General features: G+C 41.3%; 1 protein-coding gene across 6 annotated transcripts in view; it reads right to left on the bottom strand.

Annotated features, from left to right (window-relative positions):
* The window catches only part of FUT10 (fucosyltransferase 10), a 122,075-nt gene that overhangs the window by 8,234 nt on the left and 91,677 nt on the right, over positions 1 to 22,164 (bottom strand). For 3 of the 6 annotated variants that reach the window (XM_060136337.1, XM_060136341.1, XM_060136336.1), the window contains one exon: positions 20,128 to 22,145. In XM_060136337.1, the coding sequence (XP_059992320.1) occupies positions 21,921 to 22,145 (225 nt within the window). In that variant the 3' untranslated portion in view covers positions 20,128 to 21,920. Of the gene's footprint in view, positions 1 to 10,873; positions 12,648 to 20,127; positions 22,146 to 22,164 lie in introns of those variants that run through there. The other 3 variants (XM_060136339.1, XM_060136338.1, XM_060136340.1) reach the window with 3 other exon arrangements.

Below are 22,164 nucleotides of genomic sequence, written 5' to 3'. Positions count from 1 at the left end.
TGGCCATGGTAGACTCTTTGGATGCACAAGACAGACATACTCCCATCTTTTATACACAAGTGGTCTACCAGGGAAAAGATACATCTAAGAAACAGTCGAAATCTAAGAAATCTAAGAAACACTATGAAATGAAAATGCAAGTATTAGAGGGTCATCGGATGAAGGACACTCATGCACCTAAGGGATTTGCAAAAGGCTCCCCAAGTTCTTTAAGGAAAGTATCAGTCAAGCAATAGATGAGTTGGGGTAGCAGGTAGAGCATTCCTGGGAGAGGAAACAGAATGGACCAAGTCTCAGGATAGAGAGAGAGGTAGAGAGAGCACTTGAGGCTAAACAGTGAGTCTAAGGAGGAGAGAGGCGCTGAGGAGGGAGACCACAGAGCGTGACAGGGCTGGATCTTAGGAGCCCTTGTAAAACACGGCAGAGATTTTGGTCTCTATCCTAAGAGCTACAGGAAGCCACCTTAAGCGTGGAGAAATTTATCAGATGGGAGTTTTAAGAAGGTCGCACTGGCAGGTAATTTAGTGTGGCTGAAATACAGAGTGTGGAAGGGAGGTGGCGAGAGATAACACTGGGGAAATTAGCCGAGGCCAGGTTGTGCAGAAAAAAATCCAGGAAGGTCCTTCTGTCCAAAAATTTTTTAAAAAGAAAGAAAAAGGATAGGCAATCTAACACGCACAAAGGAAAGTATCAGATGTCTCTCTTGGGAAATATTGCTCTCTTGCCCACTAACTTTATTTTCTTGACCAATGAAGCTGAAAGTTATGTTTCCACCTTGTTCTTATCTTAGCTTCACAGTAACTGTCAACGTAAGGGTCATTTACACTAGTGCTTTTCACACTCACTTGAATGTGCATTAGGAGCCCTGGTGACATTAATAAAATGCAGATTCTTGTTCAGTAGGTCTGGGGCAGGGCCTGAGACGCGGCATTTCTAACATGCTCCCAGGTAATGCTTGGGATGCTGGTCCGTGAACCACACTTTGAACAGCAAGCCATATACAGCTCTAGAGCTAAACACAAGGTATCTGGGGCTTTCTGAACATGTATGTAATAGCAGTGTTAAAAATGCAAAACAAGTAAGCAAACAGAACCAGCAGATTATGCCTCAGTTACTGTGCTGCCTGCTTTTGGAGAACCTGGGTGTGACATGTCTTTCTATAAAGAGACTTGAGGAGATGTTCAGTTTGGAAGCAGCTCAACTCCAACAATACTTCTCTAGGAAGCTCAAAACTGGAGTCCTTCTGACTGTGACCCTACACCACAGTGACACCTGCTGGTGGATTGGTGGATTACATGTTAAGGCTTTGAGAATAATTGAGTCAAGTGAGCAAAACTTTTTCACACACAGCTTTAACGGAAGTGCAACTTCTGGTTGTGAAAGGACCCTTTAAAATAAAATGTCAGAAATACCTTGATAAGGATTAAGGTCTGCACCGTAGTATGCTGATAAAAGTTCAACAACTGGCTCTCCAGGAAAAAAATACGTGAGTAAACACATATATTATAAATTTTACTCATATAAAGGATATGCAGCACATGATTTATCAATAACAATAACAGGTTTTGTTGTCAATTCTGAATAGAAATTTATTCTCACAGAATACTTTCTCTTATTTTGCCAAACTCGTATCGATTGCTAATCCATAATTGCAATTCGACAATGTTTTGACAAAAATAGTCTCTGAAAAAATGCTTGTTGAGTATGCAATTTAGCAAAACTCCACTCATGTCACTGATGGCATGAATGTACTTCTGACATGAACGCTGGTTGGTATTTTTGTTTACGTTAATGAATAAAACAATGAAACAGCACAAACATACGTTAGGACACCACTCATTACTCAAGGACATGAGAACGACTTCTTTGTGAAACTGGACGACAGCTTTGAATACTGGAAGACTACTTCTTCAATTTGGGGACTATTTATAATGTAACAGGTAACGGCATGACACAAAAGTTTAATCTGCATTAATAGCACTTCTCCATCATTTTCTTAAGTCTAGTTGATCAACAAAACAATAACTCTCGACCTGATCTGTGGCATTTTCCAGCTTCCATGTTGTAAATACTCCCACCAAGACCAGTTTCAAGCTCCTGAGGAGGCATCACTGCCTGTGAAGTTGGGAAGATGTGCAGCAGCACACAACTCTATAGTACTTCTACCACGCAGGTAAAATAGAAGTACATAACCTCAAGGGTACAGGTAATAGAAACCTGTAGCAAAATAATCAAGAAGCAATGAAGTTTTGAGTGTTTTTAACCTTTGTTTTTAAACAGTTTATCTAATTGTAATATTGTATAATTTAATTTTTAATAGTGACTGTTTTTAACAACCAGCTCACAACATTCCTAAAAATTTGACAGCTGGTTCTCATGAGCCAGTAAGAGGCAGCTCTAGCAACACCACTGGGTCTTTGGGATGGGGAGGTTTGAGGATAACATAGAAAAGGATTCAGGGAGCTTGGAGGCTACTCTAGGACTTGAGACCTAAGAAAGGTCTATGCCAGCTCTTGACCAGGTCAAAACAAAATGGCAAATGAAGTCATGGAAATCACAGTGGAATATAGAACTACTCCTGATGTGGGGCAAGAACTAAGACAAGTTGCTCTACTCAACAGTGGACTTTAGCAGGGACATGGAAGGGACAAGGCAGGGGGCTCAGGCAACGATAAGGTTGCCAAAAGGGAAAGAAGGGGGAGAGGGCAGACCCCCAGGCATAATCTCTTCCAGCAAATAGAAGAGGAGGAAATACTCCCTGATTCATTTTATGAAACAGGTATTACTCTGATACCAAACCAGACAAAGTACAAAAGAAAAAATTACAACTACAGCCAATATCCCTCATGAATGTAAACACAAAATCCCTTAATGAAATATTAGTATAGAGAATTCATAAATATATTTTTTAAATTAGATGTTATGACCAAGTGGAGTATAATCCAGGGATGCAAGAATAGTTCGATATTTTAAAAAAATCAATGTAATCCACCATACTAGCAGGCTAAAAAATATGACATGATCATATCAATCAATGCAGAAAAAGCATTTGATAAATTTCAATACCCATTCGTGACTTTAAAATTTTTTTTAAATTCAGAAAAATAGGAAATAAGGTGAACTTCCTCAACTTGATAAAATGCACCTACAAAAAACCTACAGCTAATATTATACTTAATGGTTAAATACTGAATGTTTTCTCCCTGAGATCAGGAACAAACAAGAATATTCACTCTCATAGCTCTTATTCAACATAGTGCTGGAAGTTCTAATCAATGAAATCAGGCATGAAAAGGAAAAAAAAGACATAGAGATCAGAAAGGAAGAGATAAAATTGTCTCTGTTTACAGATGACATAATGATTGTCTACACAGAAAATCCCAAGGAACCCAAAATAAATTCTGGGAACTAATAAGTGAGTTCAGCAAGATAAATATACAAAAATCAATTGTATTTCTCTATAGTAGCAGTGAACATATGGACACCAAAAATTAAAAATACGATACCACTTATAAACAATACATAGGGGTAAATATAACAAAACATGTTCCAGACTCATATGCTGTAAACTACACAAAACTGAAGAAAGAAATCAAACATCTTAATAAATGGAGAGAAATGCCATATTGATGGATTAGAAGACTGAACACAATAAAAATGTCAATTTTCTCCAAATTGATATACAGTTTTAATGCAATTCCTAGCAAAATGTCAGCAAGTTTTTAAAAAAATATAGACAAGATTATTCTAAAATTTATATGAAAATGCAAAGGAACTAGAACTAAAACAATTTTGAAAAAGAGGAATAAAATGGGAAGAATCATTCTACTCATTTCAGGACTTACTATATAGCTATAGTACTAAAGACTGTATGGTAGTAGTGGAGGAATAAACACATAGATCAATAAAACAGAATAGAGAATCCAGAAATAAACTCACACAAATATGCCCAAGTGGTTTTTGACAAAGGTGCAAAGGAGGAAAGATAGCCTTTGTAACAAATGGCACTGGAGCAACAGGATATCCACAGGCAAAAAAAAAAAAAGAACCTCGAGCTAAGTCTTATACCTTATATAAAAATTAACTTAAAATAGATCACAAACTTAAATATCAAATGTAAAACTAAAAAATTGTTAGGAAAAAACAAGAGAAAATCTTTGAGATCTAGGGTCTAGGCAAAGAGTTCTCAGACTTAACACCAAAACACAGATCCTAAAAGGAATTAATTATAATTAAAATTAAAGTCATAAAATGATAAAATCAAAAACTTTTGCTTTGCAAAAGATCCTGTTAAAAGGGTGAAAAGACAAGCTACAGAGTGGGAGAAAATGTTTGCAAACTACTTACCCAACAAAGGACTAGTATCTAGAATATATTTTAAAACTCTCAAAACTCAGCAACAAAAAAGGAAGCAATTCAATTAGAATATGGGCTAAAGACACGAAGAGATATTTCATAGAAAAAGAAATAGAGGTGGCAAAGAAAGCCCATGAAAAGATGTTCAACATTATTAGCTATTGGGGGAATGCAAATTAAGACCACCATGAGATATCACTACACCCCCATCACGATGGTAAAAATTAAAAATAGTGAGAACACTAAATGCTGGTGAAGATGCAGAAAAACTGGATCACTCGTATGTATTTGATGGGAATGTTACAGCCCCTCTGAAAAAGTTTGCCAATTTCTTTAAAAACTAAATATGCAATTACCATATGACCCAAAAATTGCACTTCGGGGCATTTATCCCAGGGAAATAAAAACTTATTTTCACACAAAAACCTGTATCAAATTTAATTTTAAAATATTTAATTGCCTTCTTGAGAGTTACACAGATGTATAAAAGCAGACACAGGACAAAATCTCCGTCTAGTCCCCTGCCTTGTCACCACCTCTCTGTTCATTATATCTGGAATGGCATGTAAGTTTTGTCTTCATCTGATGAATAATAGATGCTTGCAATTCTGTGATGAAAAGGATTCTAAGGCCTTAGAATTCCAAGGTTGGCAGGAAAAGTCTTCACAATTAATTAGTGTTGTCTGCCATGAATATAACCAGTAAGAATGGCAATACACAAGCTTAATGTTTGCCAGTTGTAAATTGAAATATGTTGCCTCACCAATCATAGAATACTAAAACCAGAATAGGTATTAGCAATAACCAAGTAGATAACTCTTTTATTTTACTGATGTGGAAACCAAAGAAGTAAAATAAGAGAGAGCCAGACCCCAAGTTTATTATCTGACCTCCCCCATTTTACCAAGTCCAGCCTTGCTTCCAGTACTAACTGAGTAGATATTTCAAGTCCCTGAGTTTTCTCTTTTGTGGAAGGGATTTTACTTCTGTGGTTATTTCTCACAAACAGCTTCTTATGCTGGAATTGTCCTAGGAAAAAGGGGAGAGCATTCTAGAAAAGAAAATATCCAACTCCAAAATTTTGAAACAGAATCTCTTTCATATTCATCATCTTGCTAGTCAGGAAAAAGTGTTCAGAGACTATCTGGCCTTATTTTAAGAAGTACAAGTGTTCTTCTCTCATATTTGGGGAAGTGGTAGAGTAGAGAGATGTAAAAATGTGATGCTGGTACCTTCAAGCCCTTTGCCTGTGAAAACCATCACCGCATCATGCTGGGAATTTACAGAGGTCTTTTCAGGCTTCTAGAAATAGCAGGTCCCATCTTCCCTGTTAGTTCCTTTGCCCTGCTAATACCAAAGAGATCACTAAACTAAACTCCATGAATAAATGCAATCAAGTTAAGATGTTCAGATTTTGACTTTTATGTTTTAAAAGAGGGAAAGAAGACAGCTACATAAACCCTTTGCCCCTGAGAACAAGCTGTGCTAAGAGATCTGAACTCATTACTGGCTGCTTTGGTTCCATGTGCCCTGAGACCTACAGAAACTGTCTGAAGCCTCGCTACAACCTCCCCAAGTAACTACGTAGTGACGGTTAATGAATATGCAAGAATTTGAGGATCAGGCTGGGGTGAGCAGGCCTGACATTTGATCTTTTGAGTGAAACTCAGGATAACAGCTCTCAGTGTGCTTTCTGAAAGCCTCCCATGGCCCTTCCTGCTGCCAGCCTCCCACCTTATCTGCAGGCACCGAAAGCTTCAAATTACAGCAGCTAATCAGATGAAAGCAGAAATGCATCCTTCTAATGGAGGGAGAGGTTAATGCCCTGACCTTTTTCCTTCACTGGCAGAGGCAAAACAAAAACACAGATGAAGGTTGTATTGCAGAAAAGCAGATGAGCTCCGCTTCAGAGCCCCCAGAGTGGATGTTCCAGCTAAAATCTAAGATGTTTTAGAGACTACAGACACACATCAAAAGGACAGAAAACAACCCAAGATAGCAGTTACCAAATTATCCCGGAGACAATATGCAAATCCCTTACTCAGTAAAAGTGATCAGTAGAATTTACTTCCATACATAGGTAAGTTACTTTGCACCTAAAATTAATTTCATTTATGGCCTGGTTTTATGATATTTTTATATCTTTGACACCCTATATGGGCCCCAGGAATAAACAGAGCTGGAAAATAAGAAGCATCGAAATAAAGATTTAATGTGAAATGTGAAATTGTCTAATGCAATAGGGACTCATAATTTAGCCAAAAGAGTATATTTTTCTTGAGTATTCTGTTGCACCAACAGATTTCTTCTGGACTAACATAGTTTGTATTAAAAACATACTTGCCATTGATTCAGGAAAGAATACTCTTCTGACATCAACCTATTTGATCGAAAGAGGTGCAGTTAAAAATGTATGTGGGGTAATTTCATCTTTTTGTTAAATTACTCTGGAGAGCAATGTTACCATAGAGTGATTGAGACACTAAAATTCAAAGAAACTTGAGAGTGAGATAAATTGGATTTATATCGTTTGAAAGATAAGTCTGAGATCAAGGTTCTGGGTGATTTTCTTCTGACAATCACCATGTGTGGTATATTTTAATGTGTTTTTATACTCCATTTTTGAGGGATGAAATATTTGAGTGCCTGAAGGAAGTGTCATCCTGATGGCAGGGGGAACAGTGGGGAGTGAAAAGAGGAAAGATGATAGTAATCAGGCAATTACAGAACTTGGTATTTAATACATTTTTAAATAATAGCCTATACCACTCAGTGCAAGGGAAAGAAAAAGAGAAAACTCTGTGAGAGGCACTCAAAATGCCTAATAGTGAGCTAAATTTCCTCTCTGGAGTACTCACCTTATTGTTCTGGATAAACTTCTAGATCAATAGAGGCTCATCATGTTCTGTCATCTGAGAGTTTGGTTCACAGTGTCAAACCAACAAACCCATCTCTCTTAATCACCAATTAAAAGCGGAGCCTTGGATTATACACTGCACAAATGACCAACATGGAACAGACATAACATTCAGATGACATGAAGAATATACCAATTCCATGACCAAAAAAGTGCTGCTTGTCCATTTTATTTTGTCAGCTAAGGGATCTCTAAGTACATGCTTTGGAACAATTCTGTTTCTTTAAAAAGTATATTGCAGGGCTTCCCTGGTGGCGCAGTGTTTGAGAGTCCGCCTGCTGATGCAGGGGACACGGGTTCGTGCCCTGGTCCGGGAGGATCCCACGTGCCGCGGAGCGGCTGGGCCCGTGAGTCATGGCCGCTGGGCCTGAGCGTCCGGAGCCTGTGCTCCGCAACGGGAGAGGCCACAGCGGTGAGAGGCCCGCGTACCGCAGAAGGAAAAAAAAAAAAAAAAAGTATATTGCAGAATGGTCATGAACTTGGCTCTATATCTGGACTCAGCTATTTCCTTGCTGTAAATTTGGATAAGTTATTTGACACACTGAATCTGTTTTCCCATCTGCAAAAATCAGAGTAATACTACTTTCACTCCCTCTGCCTGTGCTCCGCAGACGGAGAGGCCACAACAGTGAGAGGCCCGCATACCGCAAAAACAACAAAAAACCCACCATCTGACCTTCAAGATACTTAGTCTGCAGGAGACAAACATGTAAACAGATCATTAAAGTGGCTATACAGTAAGTCCTCTTAGAGACATTGCAGGATCAGTTTTTCCCATCTCACTTTTCTCCTCCTGATCTCAGGTGCACACCAGACAAGGATGAGAGGAGGGAACAGGAGACACATGGTATTTTAGCAGGGCAATCTACAGGACATGCCTATGGGATTGCAGATGCTACATCGTCCAGAATATCAGGGAAGCCTCCTTCCCTCCACCTGGGGCGGCATCCAGCAGAGGGCTTAGCAGTGCGAGGAGACTCACCTGCAGAGAGAAGCAGACCCTGAGTGGGCAACAAAAAGTAAACGTGCTAAGTCTCAGACCAGTTGAGACAGACCAGAGAAGGAGAAGTTAATGAACTGTGGCAGGAGCCACTCCCAAAGCCTACCTCCTCATTGAAACTCTTAAATGAGCTAGAAGGTAGACCCCCAAATCAAAAACTCTTCAATGTTCTTCCTCGTTCCCTGTGGGTATGGGGCTGTGCACACATGTAAGTATGTACACGTGAGCTTACCCTGTCAACTGTCAAGACCATTTGGGGAATGGGCTGTCCTGTTCTCTCCTTCTCTACACTGGAGTATAATCTTGGTGATTACAAAGGAGAAATATACAATGTGTAATGAAGGAAAAGAAGAGAAAATAATAATAGTCTTTGAGGGTACTAGGGAAGGCTTCACTGAGGAAATCATTTGAGCTGAGTCTTGAAGGATAAATAGGGATTCATCAAACTGATATTCCGAGCAGAGGAAATAAAAGTGTATACAAAGATGCAGAGGTCTGAAGAAAGCATGGAGTGTTCAGGCAATGTACAGTCGGTTTGGTACAGCAGAGCACAGGGACATGCTAATAAACGGGGAAGATGTAAGAGGTGAGCTTAGAAAATCAGGGAAGGGATGTTTCAGAAGAGTCTTTATCCCAGAGGGAATGTATGGCTATTAAAGGATATTAAGCTAGGGAGTGTCTGATTTACAAGAGGAAGGTTTTTGTTGAAAGAAAGGTCCCAAAGTGAGCAGACTACAAAGTTGACACCATGTAAATAAATTGGGGAAAGGCTATGCAAAGGTCTTTGAGCTGCAAGGTCGAAGGATGTGGGGCATTACCTTGGAAGAGACCCATGGAGCTCCTGAACTTGGTGGGACTAGACTGTGGTTGGTGAGGTCCTACACAAAACAGTGGCAGAAGGAAGGAACTGATGTGAATACGTTAAAAGAGTAGATTGCTAAATAGGATGGGTTAACATGGAGAGAGAGGATGGTCGGATGTGTAGTTTTAGAGATTTGACAGACCGATCTATGGAGAAAGATCTCAATTTCCATCTTGTTAAGGTCAAGGGGCCTGGGTTGAATCTAACTCAAGTTTCCCAGTGGGTAGTTGAACATACACTTTGATCATGATTAGAAGCGTGGTTTTGAGGAGAAAAAAATGTTTGATGTCAGAAGACAGATCCCTGATTGTCTAGGGCCAGGAATGGGGGAGTATTGACTGGAAAGGGGAACAAGGGGTCTCACTGGGGTGATATACATGTTCTACATCTTGACTGTGGCGGAGGACACACAGCTGTATACATTTGAAAAAAACTTATTGAACTTGAGATGGGTACACTGTAGTTTATGTGATTATAATGCAGTAAAAGTTCATTTTTTAAGACGTTTTGTCTTAAGTATACGAATGATAGTTGAAAATGCGAAGTGGACAAGATAGATGAGAAAAGTTATGTAGTGAGATAAGAAGAGGACGGAGGCAAGAACTGTATCACAGGAGTAGGAGAGGAAAACGCGCAAAATCACCAGCTAGTGTTTAGTGTTTAGCCATGGAACAGAATAGTACCATCTTACAGCTCTTTGCAGGGGACTTCCCTGGTGGCCTGGTGGCTAAGACTCCACGCTCCCAATGCAGGGAGCCCAAGTTCAATCCCTGGTCAGGGAACTAGATCCCCCATGCCGCAACTGAAGATCGTACACGCAGCAACGAAGGTCCCATGTGCCACAACTATGACCTGGCGCAGCCAAATAAATATTTAAAAAATAAAAAAGCTCTTTGGGGGCTTATATGTCATCTAGTTCTACTTCATTTTACATATGAAGGAACTGGGATTCGTACTGAGGTAAAATGCTTTGCTCAAGGTCACAAAGGTAGTTAATAGCAAAGGCAACACTAGTTCCAAGCAGGACCCCTGAGCCTGGGATGGCTCTGTCCTGGACTACTGCATCAGTGGGACTCAAATGTAAAAGGACACCCTACACCACAAAAAAGAGGTCCCACTGGAGTCCCACTGGAGTTGAGCCATATATATATATATATTTTTTTTTGCGGTACGCAGGCCTCTCACTGTTGTGGCCTCTCCTCTCCCGTTGCTGAGCACAGGCTCTGGACACGCAGGCTCAGCGCACGGGCCCAGCTGCTCCGCAGCATGTGGGATCTTCCCGGGCCGGGGCACGAACCCGTGTCCCCTGCATCAGTAGGCGGACTCTCAACCACTGCGCCACCAGGGAAGCCCTGAGCCATATATTTATTTCCTCCTCTTAGTTACTGCTTTCTTGTGCAGGGCTCATCAAAGAGCCACGTGACCCTAAGAGCTTGCAGAAAGCTTCAGGAGACAAACCCACCTTCCACTATCTGAGGTTTTGGAAGTGAAAGGAGTATGGTTAGATCTAGACGTGCACCACCATGACTGAAAACAGAGAAGGCATTTTTTTCATCACACAGATATCTACCTACAAAGCAGGAGTTTTGGTTTTGGTTTTGTTTTCCTGGGATGACACATCTCTGCACATTGCACAGGCACCTTCTGACAAATCAAATAAATGAACATGTCACGAGTCAGTGAAAATTAAGAAAGAGGAGGTGTAGAGAAGGTATTGAACAATTTATCAAGCCAAACACAACCTTTCCGTTTTTATTTTCTTTTATGTTTCTTCAAAAAATGAACTCACGTAAGTGCACTTTTGTTTATAATAAGAAAAGAGACCAAATGTTGACTTCCTTGGTGACTATTGAACAGATGGAGCCAGAAGCATTGAGGGGAGAGGAAATGGAGACAAACACGGTTGTCATGGTTTCTTTGAGATGCAGTAAACGAAGGGACCCAAATGGACAATGAAAGCCCCCACTGGGTAAAACCACGTCACTCCTTTCTTTTTAGGTAATTGCCAAGCTCACTTGGAAGGTCTGAAGTCCATGGGAGATGAGAAAACAGCAATGCTGTCACTCACCCCTGGCTGTTCTCAAATTATTTACCCTGGCACCATCCTATCCTCCCATATAACAGACATCGAACAATTAATGACTACCTCAGATTAATCTGTTACCCCAGTGGGCAGTGCCCTGCAGAAACATGTGACACATGTAAACACAAGATGTGAGGGAAGCTGGGCACTGCCCGAGACCAGGTTCTCTGTTTCATTGCGAAGCAGCAAGTACATATGCGAAGAACAGCATTGTGAAAGATCTGTAAATCCTGGTGACACTTCAAGGTCCCTGTCTTGGTGTCACTTTCCAGTCCTCTCCAAATTAACCCAAATCCACCTCCACTGTATTCCAGGTAATATGTAGATTGGACGAGAGCTTGATATACCTGTATTGCCCAATCATGTCCCCATAATTTGTTTATGGGGGTGTTGGAAAAGGAGAGAATGGGAGTAGAGAGGGACCCCTTCTCAACAGCTTTTTTGAGGGTCAGATTGAAGTCCAGCGCCATGAAGACTGTCTCTACGTGACGGAGAACAGGCGAACGTCGGAAACATTCAAACGTTTGGCTGAACTCACGTGTTTTGTCTGGAGGTTCCGATCAGGTTGATACAAGGTCTTTTCCAAGGTCATCACAGAGGCTGCCAGCGCTGAGATCAGACTGTTTCAACCCCGAGTTCTACAGCAGTCCCCGTCCGGTGCCTGCCAAAACGGATTCTTCCCAGTCCACACAAGATTAGGGGTTGTTTTCTCCTTGTTCTCCATGCCCTTCGTGAATGACCCTCTAGCTTGTTACAGACCAGTGCAACATGAGCAGAGAGGTCCTGTGTCGAGGGGAGGAATGTGGCTGTGTTTAGGAAACACTGGTTCTGGGGTGCTGGGTGGTGACACGCCGGGCACCCGAGCCAGCTGCAGACAGAAGGAGGAAGGGGGGCTCACCGTGGCTCGGCTGCATGTCCTCAGAAGCCAAGAAGAGCAATTTTTAGGATGTTGAAATGTATCTCTCTCGTGAGTCTGTCCCCAAAGCCCAAAGCCTGCAACATCTCATTTCCTCTTTGGGGATTTCCTGAAATCAAAACGGAGATGTTGGCTTCTGTAAAGAAACCTGTAGGAAGACTCTTCTCTGGAACTAGGACCGTGTGTCTCAGCTTCAGTGTACAATTTGGCCTCACCAGCTTGAGGCTCTTTTTCCGTCTCCTCTGGAAGTGCATGTCCCACACCTCTCCTTCATTGCCCATACCCTCTGCTCCTGGTCACTGGCACTGCCCCTCAGTTTTTGAAAACGCAAAAGTCTCTTATTATGAAGTTTATTTGGAGGTATTGCTTTTCCAAAAGAGGGGGGCAGAATAGGAATTTGGGGGAACCACATTATCCCCTATAATTGCAAAACTGAAGGAAATTTTGGATAAGCATCAAATTCGAAAGAACACAGCCTTGATGAATGGTATCTTTGTTTCTTAGATCTGGGACCTGTGTGGGGAGGGTGGAAATGGGCATAATAAGTAGGCCATAGGAAATGACATCACACACTCTTTTCTTTCACCCTTAAAGCTGGTGCTCCATAACCGTGATCATGGTTTACTAGAGTGTCACTTCCAAGATCCAAACATTATTTTTTTCTGAGTTCTTGTTGTTCACACAAATACATCATCCTTACTTCACAAGTCCTTTGTGAGCTTTGCTCTGCCAGCTCTCACAATGGGGAAGAAGGACTTGTGCCTACAGAATTGCATGAGCTTCTGCAAACAACAGGCGCAATACTAGCAAACTGAGGCCTTCCCAAAGGTGGGAGTGTCTAAGGCCAATGTACGGGCTTTCCCAAGTGTTTCACTTCCCCATATAGACAAACCAAATTACTTATAATTCCAATATCACGAGAAAGCTTCTGAAGAAGAAACAGACTGACTTATAAGCACGACACAAACTCCCCTCCACTAGTAAAGAATTTCATACCTATTTTAAAGGCTGTAAGGGTAGTACTAGATTTTTCCGTATCAGTGGGGATAGGGACATGTTTTTTTCAGAGGTGCTGTAAAGAACTGCAGTCACCTCTTTCTCTCCCCACGGGAGAAAACAGAGTGTGGCGGAAAGAACGTGAACAAACAAAACAATCTTGGGTTTGAAATTCGGACCTGTCATTTATGAGTGATATGGTATTGCATAAGCTATGTATATAATTACTGTGTCCTGCTTCCCCATCTTAGGTGAAGTAAAATACATTTCTTTTAATATGAGCTTCCACATTCCCTATCTCAAAAAGGATTTTTTCTCAAGGGAAGCCTCCTACACTGTTGGTGCAGCCACTATGGAAAACAGTATGGAGGTTCCTCAAAAAACTAAAAACAGAGCTACCATATGATCCAGCCCTCCCACTCCTGGGCATATATCTAGAGAAAACCATAATTTGAAAAGATATGTGCACCCCAATGTTCACAGCAGCACTACTCACGATAGCAAGACATGGAAGCAACCTAAACGTCAATCGACAGATGAATGGATAAAGAAGATGTGGTACATATATACAACGGAATACTACTCAGTCATAAAAAAGAATGAAATAATGCCATTTGCAGCAACAGGGATGGACCTACAGATTATCATACTAAGTAAATCAGACAGAGAAAGACAAATACCATATGATACCACTTATATGTGGAATCTCAACTATGACACAAATGAACCTATCTACAAAACAGAAACAGACTCACAGACGTACAGAACAGACTTGTGGTTGCCAAGGAGGAGGGAGTGGGGGAGAGATGGATTGGGAGTTTGGGATAAGCAGATGCAAACTATTATATATAGAATGGATAAACAAAAAGGTCCTACTGTATAGCACAGGGAACTATATTCAATATCCTGTGATAAACCATAATGGAAAAGAATATGAAAAAGAATATATATATGTATAACTGAATCACTTTGCTGTACAGCAGAAATTAACACAACATTGCAAACCAACTGTACTTCAATTTAAAAAAAAAGATGATAAAAATTCATTTTCAATGGCATCCCTAGAGTGACTGCAAAAATAAACAAATTATGGAGGGGGCGTCAGAGCAGATGTGTTTCATTTTCTTATTTCTGCTTCATCACCTCCAGGCTAAAGACATACACTGAAGTTCGGATTTTAGACCATGAAAACAGGAAGTAGAAGACATCTGGGATTATACTTTACTACCTAAAGATGTTCATCTAAGTGACCTGCATTCTCTCAGACTAGCAGATAATATTATTTCACTGGTGAAATGAGTCTTCTTATTAATGGTGTGTGAGCTATATACACGATGACTGAATGTGGCTTGTAAGATAAAACTTTTTCAGGTGCTGCAACTAAGTGAATATTGACTTGCCCCAGCCCCTGTACTGAAGGTAACAGATGGAGTTTAGCCACACAGCAGGATGGCTTGCCTGGTGAACGCACCGTTGTTATTGCCATTCCCAAGTCAGTTCTTATTCTTGCCGGAAATCACATGACGTTGACAGGAGAAATGTCTCCTCTTCTGGGGAACAGGAATAAAAGAATGGAGTAAAAAATGAAAAGAACAGAGAAAGGATTTGCTTTCAGACTTGCCAACTCACTCTGAATCTGAACTTTCAGTACTTTTAACCATCTTGTCAATATAGCACATTTAATACACTCTATCAATATAATCCACTTATATCATATCTCATGCTTCAAATAGAGTAGTAGAAATTCAGGAAGTAAATTCCATCTCAAGGGGCTCTTACAGAATAAAGAAAAAAACCTTCCTGGAAGTGGTTTGTGTTTTGCTAAGGCGTTTCCATATTCATTCCCCTACCAGAATTAACACGGAAGCTCTATGGTGGCAGGGGTTTTGTCAGTTTCACTCACTACTATAGCCTCTTGGCCCAGAATAATTCCTGGCACATATTAAGTGCTCAATAAAAAATTATTGAGTAAATTAATAAATTCCAGGCAGCCTGACATTCTGAGTGACCCAAATAATGATAATTTCTTTGATAATATTTTAAAAATAATTTTCTTTTTCTTGAATACATTTTTTCCTTGTTTCCCTAGTGAAAAAAACCAAAGGCTTCTTTTCCTTCATGGAAAGTTCTGATTACCTTTTACCTTACCCCAATTTTCAAGTGATCAATAATTTTAAAAATATCCACTAGAAACTCCATTTTCCCTTATGGAACACTTCAACCAAAAAAACTAATTTAAAACAAATGCTCTCTCTCTCTAGTATATAACACTATTTCTTCCTTCCTTCAAATTATAAAAACAAACTAATAAACTAAAAACTCCTGGCCTTTCTCACCTTCTGAGATGGCCCACACTCTATCTGTGGAGTGTGTTTCTCTCTAAATAAATCCACTTCTTACCTAAAAAAAATAAAAATAAAAATTCCTTTACACGTCATCACCTCTGTTTCCATTCAATGTCAAAAGTAACATTTGTTAGTCTCATCAGGAAAGTCTCAAGAATCAGGAAGTTGTCAAGTTCGAAGTGGTGGAAATTAGTTTTCCAAAATTTTAATTTTCATTTGAAAGCTGAAATTTTATCATTGGCAACAAAGTCTATTGGTTCTCTTAAAGTGGCAGGCTCACTACATTTCCATGAAGTTGACTGACAAAAACCCATCACTGAACAACCCACAGTTTGCCAGACACTCTTTTGAGCAAAAATGGTTTTCCAGGGAAAAGTTTAGCTCACAACTCAAACAATCACACAGTGCTTTTCTTTGAGATTCCCATTGTGCTTTGGTGTGCAGCAGACATGCTTTATATATACGCCCCATTTTGTCACATAGAATATTAAAAAGACATGTACTCAAAGGTCAACGTTTTATAAAATTAGTCATTTTTATTACTACATCAAGGACATCATTAAGTAAACTGGCTTTATTTTTCTGTGAGTGTGACTCATCAGATGAGTCTGCAGTCACGTTTACTCTGTATACATAAGAAGCAATCTATGTGAGGCTCATTCCAAAGGCTCCTGGGATACTGCCCTTGCCTTAAAACCATTAACGGCACCAGCTACCTACACTGATAGTCTCTAAAATCTTTAATTACCTACTCAATCAGCTTTTTTTAAATTAAGGAGTTTGTGATAGTAAAATTCCAAGTATTCCTAATGGCCTATTGGGGCTGGTTGTATAACCTCCTCTGGTGAGCAAAGCTGGATGATGAAGTAAGTCATGGTTTGCAATGGGAAATAAAATAGGGAACAAATTTTTGACTTAATGTCCACACTTCTCCTGGAGACATTGATCAACGTTCAGTCTTGATTCATTTCAGAAGCTTCAAGAGACAAAGAGCTGAACGGCTCATGTCACTGGCTCCAGGGGGATACCACAGAGCAAGGGTAGTTATCAGGGAAGAAGCCCAGGAAGGTGAAAGGAGGTCTCTGTTGATCATGATAGGTCATACCCTCCTGGGGATACAGTCCGCCTCTGACTGACCCCAGGCTTGGCTGTTAAGCCCAATGAGTTGAGAGGACAAAAATCATGGAGGGTCACTCCTGCCCCTGCTCACACCTTGCATCCTGCCCAAGTCCTTAATAATCCCCCTTCCACCAGCACCAACGGGGTCACTAATTTAATGGGTTGGGCCCGGGATATTGATGAGGTCACATTTACTAGTCAGAGAGGTTACTATGACTTAAAAGGGAGCGCTCACGCAACGCACCCCATATTCTTGCATCCACAGCAAGTGGAGAGCAAAGAGGGCTTGTCTCCTAAGAGGTTTTCCCCTCTTTTATTCCTGTTTTGATCCTTGGTTAATGAGTAAGCAGGGTGAGGACCTACAGACTTTCTCTCCTTTCTCTTGGCACATTGAACAGGCTGGTCCTAAGACTGAGAACTGAGAAACAGAAAGGCCATAGAAGATGCTCCTTAGGCTTCAAATCTAAATTATATGTTCAAATCCAGCTTTTACCAGAGTTCATTGCACTGGGTTTATTTGGGTTTGCACAGCTACTATAAAGAGGTCGCTGAGTTTCATTATGCTCTTGGAAACTTTGTGTAAAACTCCATCAGAAATCCCATGGAAGGGAGAGACAGTTATAGCACAATTCAAGCTTTCCTCTGTCCCTGGTTTTAATACCATCCACGTATCACAATGCCCCTCTCACCTTTCTCCATTGTCCTGCTTGTATCTGCTACAGTGCCTACCACAATGCCCATCTCATAACAATAAATATGTTTGAAACAACTAAACGAAGAACAAAAGGGTACCATCCCTGGTCCAATCATTAGTCATTCCCTTTTCCTGAACCAATCTCAACCCGGGTCTTCACAAACAGAAGGGTGATGGCCACAGATAGCTGGAACAACTACAGCTCGCATTTACTGAGAGAAGTATGAACACAAGCTTACTTAAACATCACAACAACCTCACAGGGAGCAAACATGACACATGAACAAGATACAGCTTTAAAAGGTCGAATAACTTGACCAAGGTAATAAAGATGGTACATCAAAGAGTAGGGACTAAAATCAGGTCTTTCTCATTCCAGTCACAGCTCATAATTCTATATTCCCTCTGAGTTCCTAAAGCATTTTCATTTCTGTAATCAAGAGGAAATAAAGATATATGTTGACATTAGAATTACGCGGTAAAGATATTATTATCTAAGATATTACCTAACGACAACAACAACAAAAATGGAAACAAAGGAAAGAAATTTCCGAAAGAAGGGCGAAGAAATTCTTTGTAAAATATTCAAGATTGCAAAGGTACTTGAAACATAAACTGACTACCTTTATTTGTGGCCTGTGGGCTTCTATACTGTTTACTTTGAAGATTCTAAGAAAGACATATGTCATTTATGCAGAGTTATACCCTCCTGACTTTAGATAATCAACATTATTCATTGAAAATTAACTTTACACTGGATTCCCCTAAGGAACTGTTGTCTTTAGCAGGAATTATGTGCTACTAATAATTTTTAATGCACAATATTACAATGGGTATTTCAAATTTCAAGTTCAGGTCTGGACTGTGCTTAGATCCTTAAGGTGTTCTATTGATACTGAGCCATTCTCCTACGTGTAATACGCAATGTTTGACCCTGAAAGAACCATGCTCATTTTTGCCTTTGTCTTTATTTCTGAGAAGTGCATAGAACACTGTATGCATTCAATCTGTTACTAATAATGATAATGACCTCAACCGATATTTTAGTTGCTAGAATCCAGTCCTTAAGAGCAACAAAGAAGCCAGTCAGCATTCAGATTCTGAAATATTATATTTGCTACGTGACCAAAGGTCAAAGTTGCCTCCATTTTCAGGTGAAGAAGTAAAGACTATTAACTAACATTAGTAATCATTTTCTTCAATATTTCTGAAAAGGTTTCTGCCCACCTCGTCATACTGCTTTGAAAAATCAGTCTTTGAGAAAATCCAAGTAAAGGGTACTGAAGCACTAAACAGAAAGCTGCACTGCAGGAAGTCCTTCACAGCCATGAGCCGTTCCACACAACAGCCTGTGAGGTAGGACACTTGCTGAGTCATATTTCAGAAATGGAGTCACTGAGGTAAAGAGAAAGGTGTCTTATGATGGGGTCAACACAGCTAAAATACACGGAGAGCCTTCCATGGAACTCCAAAAACAGAGCTCCCGTTTTGCAGATAAGAATCACTCCATGACAGCAATTATCACAGATGAGAGGGCATTATCTTATTAATGAAAACCCTACTGCAAAAGACACATATGTTAAGCAAAAAATAATAATAAAGTCTCAAATCTATGGGTACTCAAAGAGTTCCAAAGAATCCTTGGTTTATTTTCTTGAAATACACCTCATTTTTATTTTTTAATTTTTTACAATTTCTTTATTTTATTTTATTTATTTTTGGCTGCCTTGGGTCTTTGTTGCTGTGCACGGGCTTCCTCTAGTTGCGGCGAGCAGGGGCTACTCTTCGTTGCAGTGAGCGGGCTTCTCATTGCAGTGGCTTCTCTTGTTGCGGAGCACGGGCTCTAGGCACATGGGCTTCAGTAGTTGTGGCATGCAGGCACAGTAGTTGTGGTTCGTGGGCTCTAGAGCACAGGCTCAGTAGTTGTGGCCCAAGGGCTTAGTTGCTCCGCAGCATGTGGGACCTTCCCGGACCAGGGCTCGAACCCGTGTCCCCTGCATTGGCAAGCGGATTCTTAATCACTGTGCCACCAGGGAAGGCCTTACACCTCATTTTTAATCCCATGAAATTCTCTCTCCTTTATCCTCTTCCTCCACAAAATTTTTATACCACATTAAATGAGCAATGATTTTATTTCACTAAATTTGCTCAGGGCTACATACTGCATACAGGTTTAGGGGGAATTTGATCGATGGACTCGTGAAGAAGAACCAAGCAGAACCAAAAAAACACATGAAATGTTAGGGTTTAAGACCTACACGCAGGGAATTCCCTGGTGGCGCAGTGGTTAAGAATCCGCCTTCCAATGCAGGGGACATGGGTTCGAGCCCTGGTCCAGGAAGATCCCACATGCTGCAGAGCAACTGAGCCCATGCGCCACAACTACTGAACCTTCATGCCACAACTACTGAAGCCCGTGCTCCACAACAAGGGAAGCCACCGCAATGAGAAGCCCACACACCACAATGAAGAGTAGCCCCTGCTCGCCACAACTAGAGAAAGCCCACACGCAGCAATGAAGACCCAACGCAGCCAAAAATAAATAAATTAAATAAGTTTAAAAAAAAAAAAGACCTACATGCAGCACATAAGCACTGGGGGGTATCTGCTTAAGGCACTGTGAAGGAGAACTGAATCTACTCGATAATGTCTCATCAGAGGCACAAATCATATCCTGGGCTTTTTTTAAGAGTGGGGGAAAAAAGAAAGAGAAGAAAAGAAACAAACAAATGGGTTTCCCTGGTGGCGCAGTGGTTGAGAGTCCGCCTGCCGATGCAGGGGACACGGGTTCGTGTCCCAGTCCGGGAAGATCCCACATGCCGCGGAGCGGCTAGGCCTGTGAGCCATGGCCACTGAGCCTGCGTGTCCAGAGCCTGTGCTCTGCAACAGGAGAGGCCACAACAGTGAGAGGCCAGCGTATCGCAAAACAAAAAGAAACAAAAAAATAAACCAATTTAAAATACAACTTAAAATCTGGCCTTTCCAATCCTTTCCGTTTTGATATTATCAGATAAAAGAGCAGAGAGATAAATAAATTCCTTTCCATCCCCAACACTACCCAATAAGTATGCTACCTCCTTTAAAGAAGAGTGTGCTTCCCTTGAAAAACACACAGTGGCTCTAACCTAGTTTGTTACTGTCCTAGTAAAAACACATACAAAATGAAGCTTCATAAATTTTGATAATTAAAGAATGTTACACAGAAAAGAACTTCCAAGACCAGCCCAATCACTTCTTTTTAGGTACAAAAACTAAGGCCCAGGGAGGTTAAGAGATTTGTTCAAAATCATAGTTAGTTAATGGCAGAGCTGGGATGGAGAAGAACCCAGTCAGAGGGGAGAAACAATGTGACCCCTCTTGCTGCTAAAAGAACGTACTGGTTTCAGTCCTTATTTCTCTGGCACAGCCAGAAGGACAGCTACGTAAGGAAGAGATCACCCTTGGCAGGAACAGAAAGGCACTGGCCTGCGATACAAAGGCAGCTGGTGCCGAGAGTATGCTTTCCTCATTTTCCCCTGATGCCACATCAGGGACATGAGCACCCAGGACTCATCCTGTCCTCTGGAGCTTACGTCTTTCCACAATAAAGAACATCAAAGCCGTCACACATTGGGTGGCAGCAGGCTTTAGTGTGATCTAGAAGCCACCCCACGCTCACAAGGAAAGAGAACGAGAGAGTGTTTTCTCCTTGTCTTCCGAGAAGCTCCAGTAGAAGCTCCAGGTAAGACAGCTGAAACTGCTCTGTGACGGGATCAGAAATGACAGGGAATGCTCCCAAACTGGCAGGGCTGCCCTCCACTGCAGGCTGCGCGTCACCCTAAGACAAGACAAATCCGCTTCCACACCACTGGCGTTCCCCAGGGCACTCACCTTCATGCTCACAGCGATCAAAACGCACAGGCTGTCCAGCCTGAACCACAGGACTCTCTGTACTGTTCTGCTCAGTGGAATAAGGGAACATAGGGAACTACTCACCACTCAAAACACACAAGGAAGAGGCACGTCTTCCCAAGACGTTCGCTCCAGGGAGGAACGGGGGAGGACGCGGGGCAAGGTGGTGATAAGAAAGGCAGGAGAGGTGGCTGAAAGTATGGAAGAGGCAGAGATGTGCTATGTTCTTTAGATTTGGGGAGACAGCGGATCAACCCCACGCAGCCTTCACTACTCACTCACATCCCTGGAAACCAACAGATGGCATCCCTCATTGCCAAGTTCTAACGCATTTCATGTTCCTGCTCAGCGTCGGAACACTGGGCTTGCCAAATACCAATAAACACAGCCAGTGAGGTGAGTGTAAGAATCCACAGCTACACCCTCTGCCCTCCTTGCAAGGACTCTTTCCTTGCAGCAAGGAAAACACTCATTCTACAGTAGGTGAATTTCCACACAAGGCGGCAGGGATGCGGGTCCAGACATGTACACTGAAGGTGACCAGTGTTCATAAGAAATATTTCTTTTTTACTATAAAAAACAGAGAAGTGACCCCTAGGGGTAACTCATATCTATTATTCAATAGAGCTCACTATGAGTACTGCACCCATTAATTCTCATCCTAGTGGGTTGTCCACAGAGCAGCTATTATATTCAGATATCAAGGCAACCTAGAAAATAGAACTCTGACACTTTTTGATATTAGTCCTTGAATACTAGGGCCCAAAACTCTTGAGTTGAAAAGTTTTGATTCCTATCAACCAGCCACCTTAGTGCTTGGGCTTCTTTCTTGGATTGTTGGAAGCTTGGTATCCACATCTCTCGCAAAGAGCTCCGACGTGGGGCGAGGGGTGAGAAAGCAAACACTGTAGGCTCTGGACAGCTCAGGTGGGTAATGTCTGCCTTCCATCGTTTGAGTGGTAAGCCCTGCATTGAGAGAAGGGGC

The sequence above is a fragment of the Lagenorhynchus albirostris genome, chromosome 21, assembly GCF_949774975.1.
Source record: "Lagenorhynchus albirostris chromosome 21, mLagAlb1.1, whole genome shotgun sequence".
NCBI classification, from domain to species: domain Eukaryota; kingdom Metazoa; phylum Chordata; class Mammalia; order Artiodactyla; family Delphinidae; genus Lagenorhynchus; species Lagenorhynchus albirostris.
This window is presented reverse-complemented; position numbering and strand designations above follow the sequence as displayed.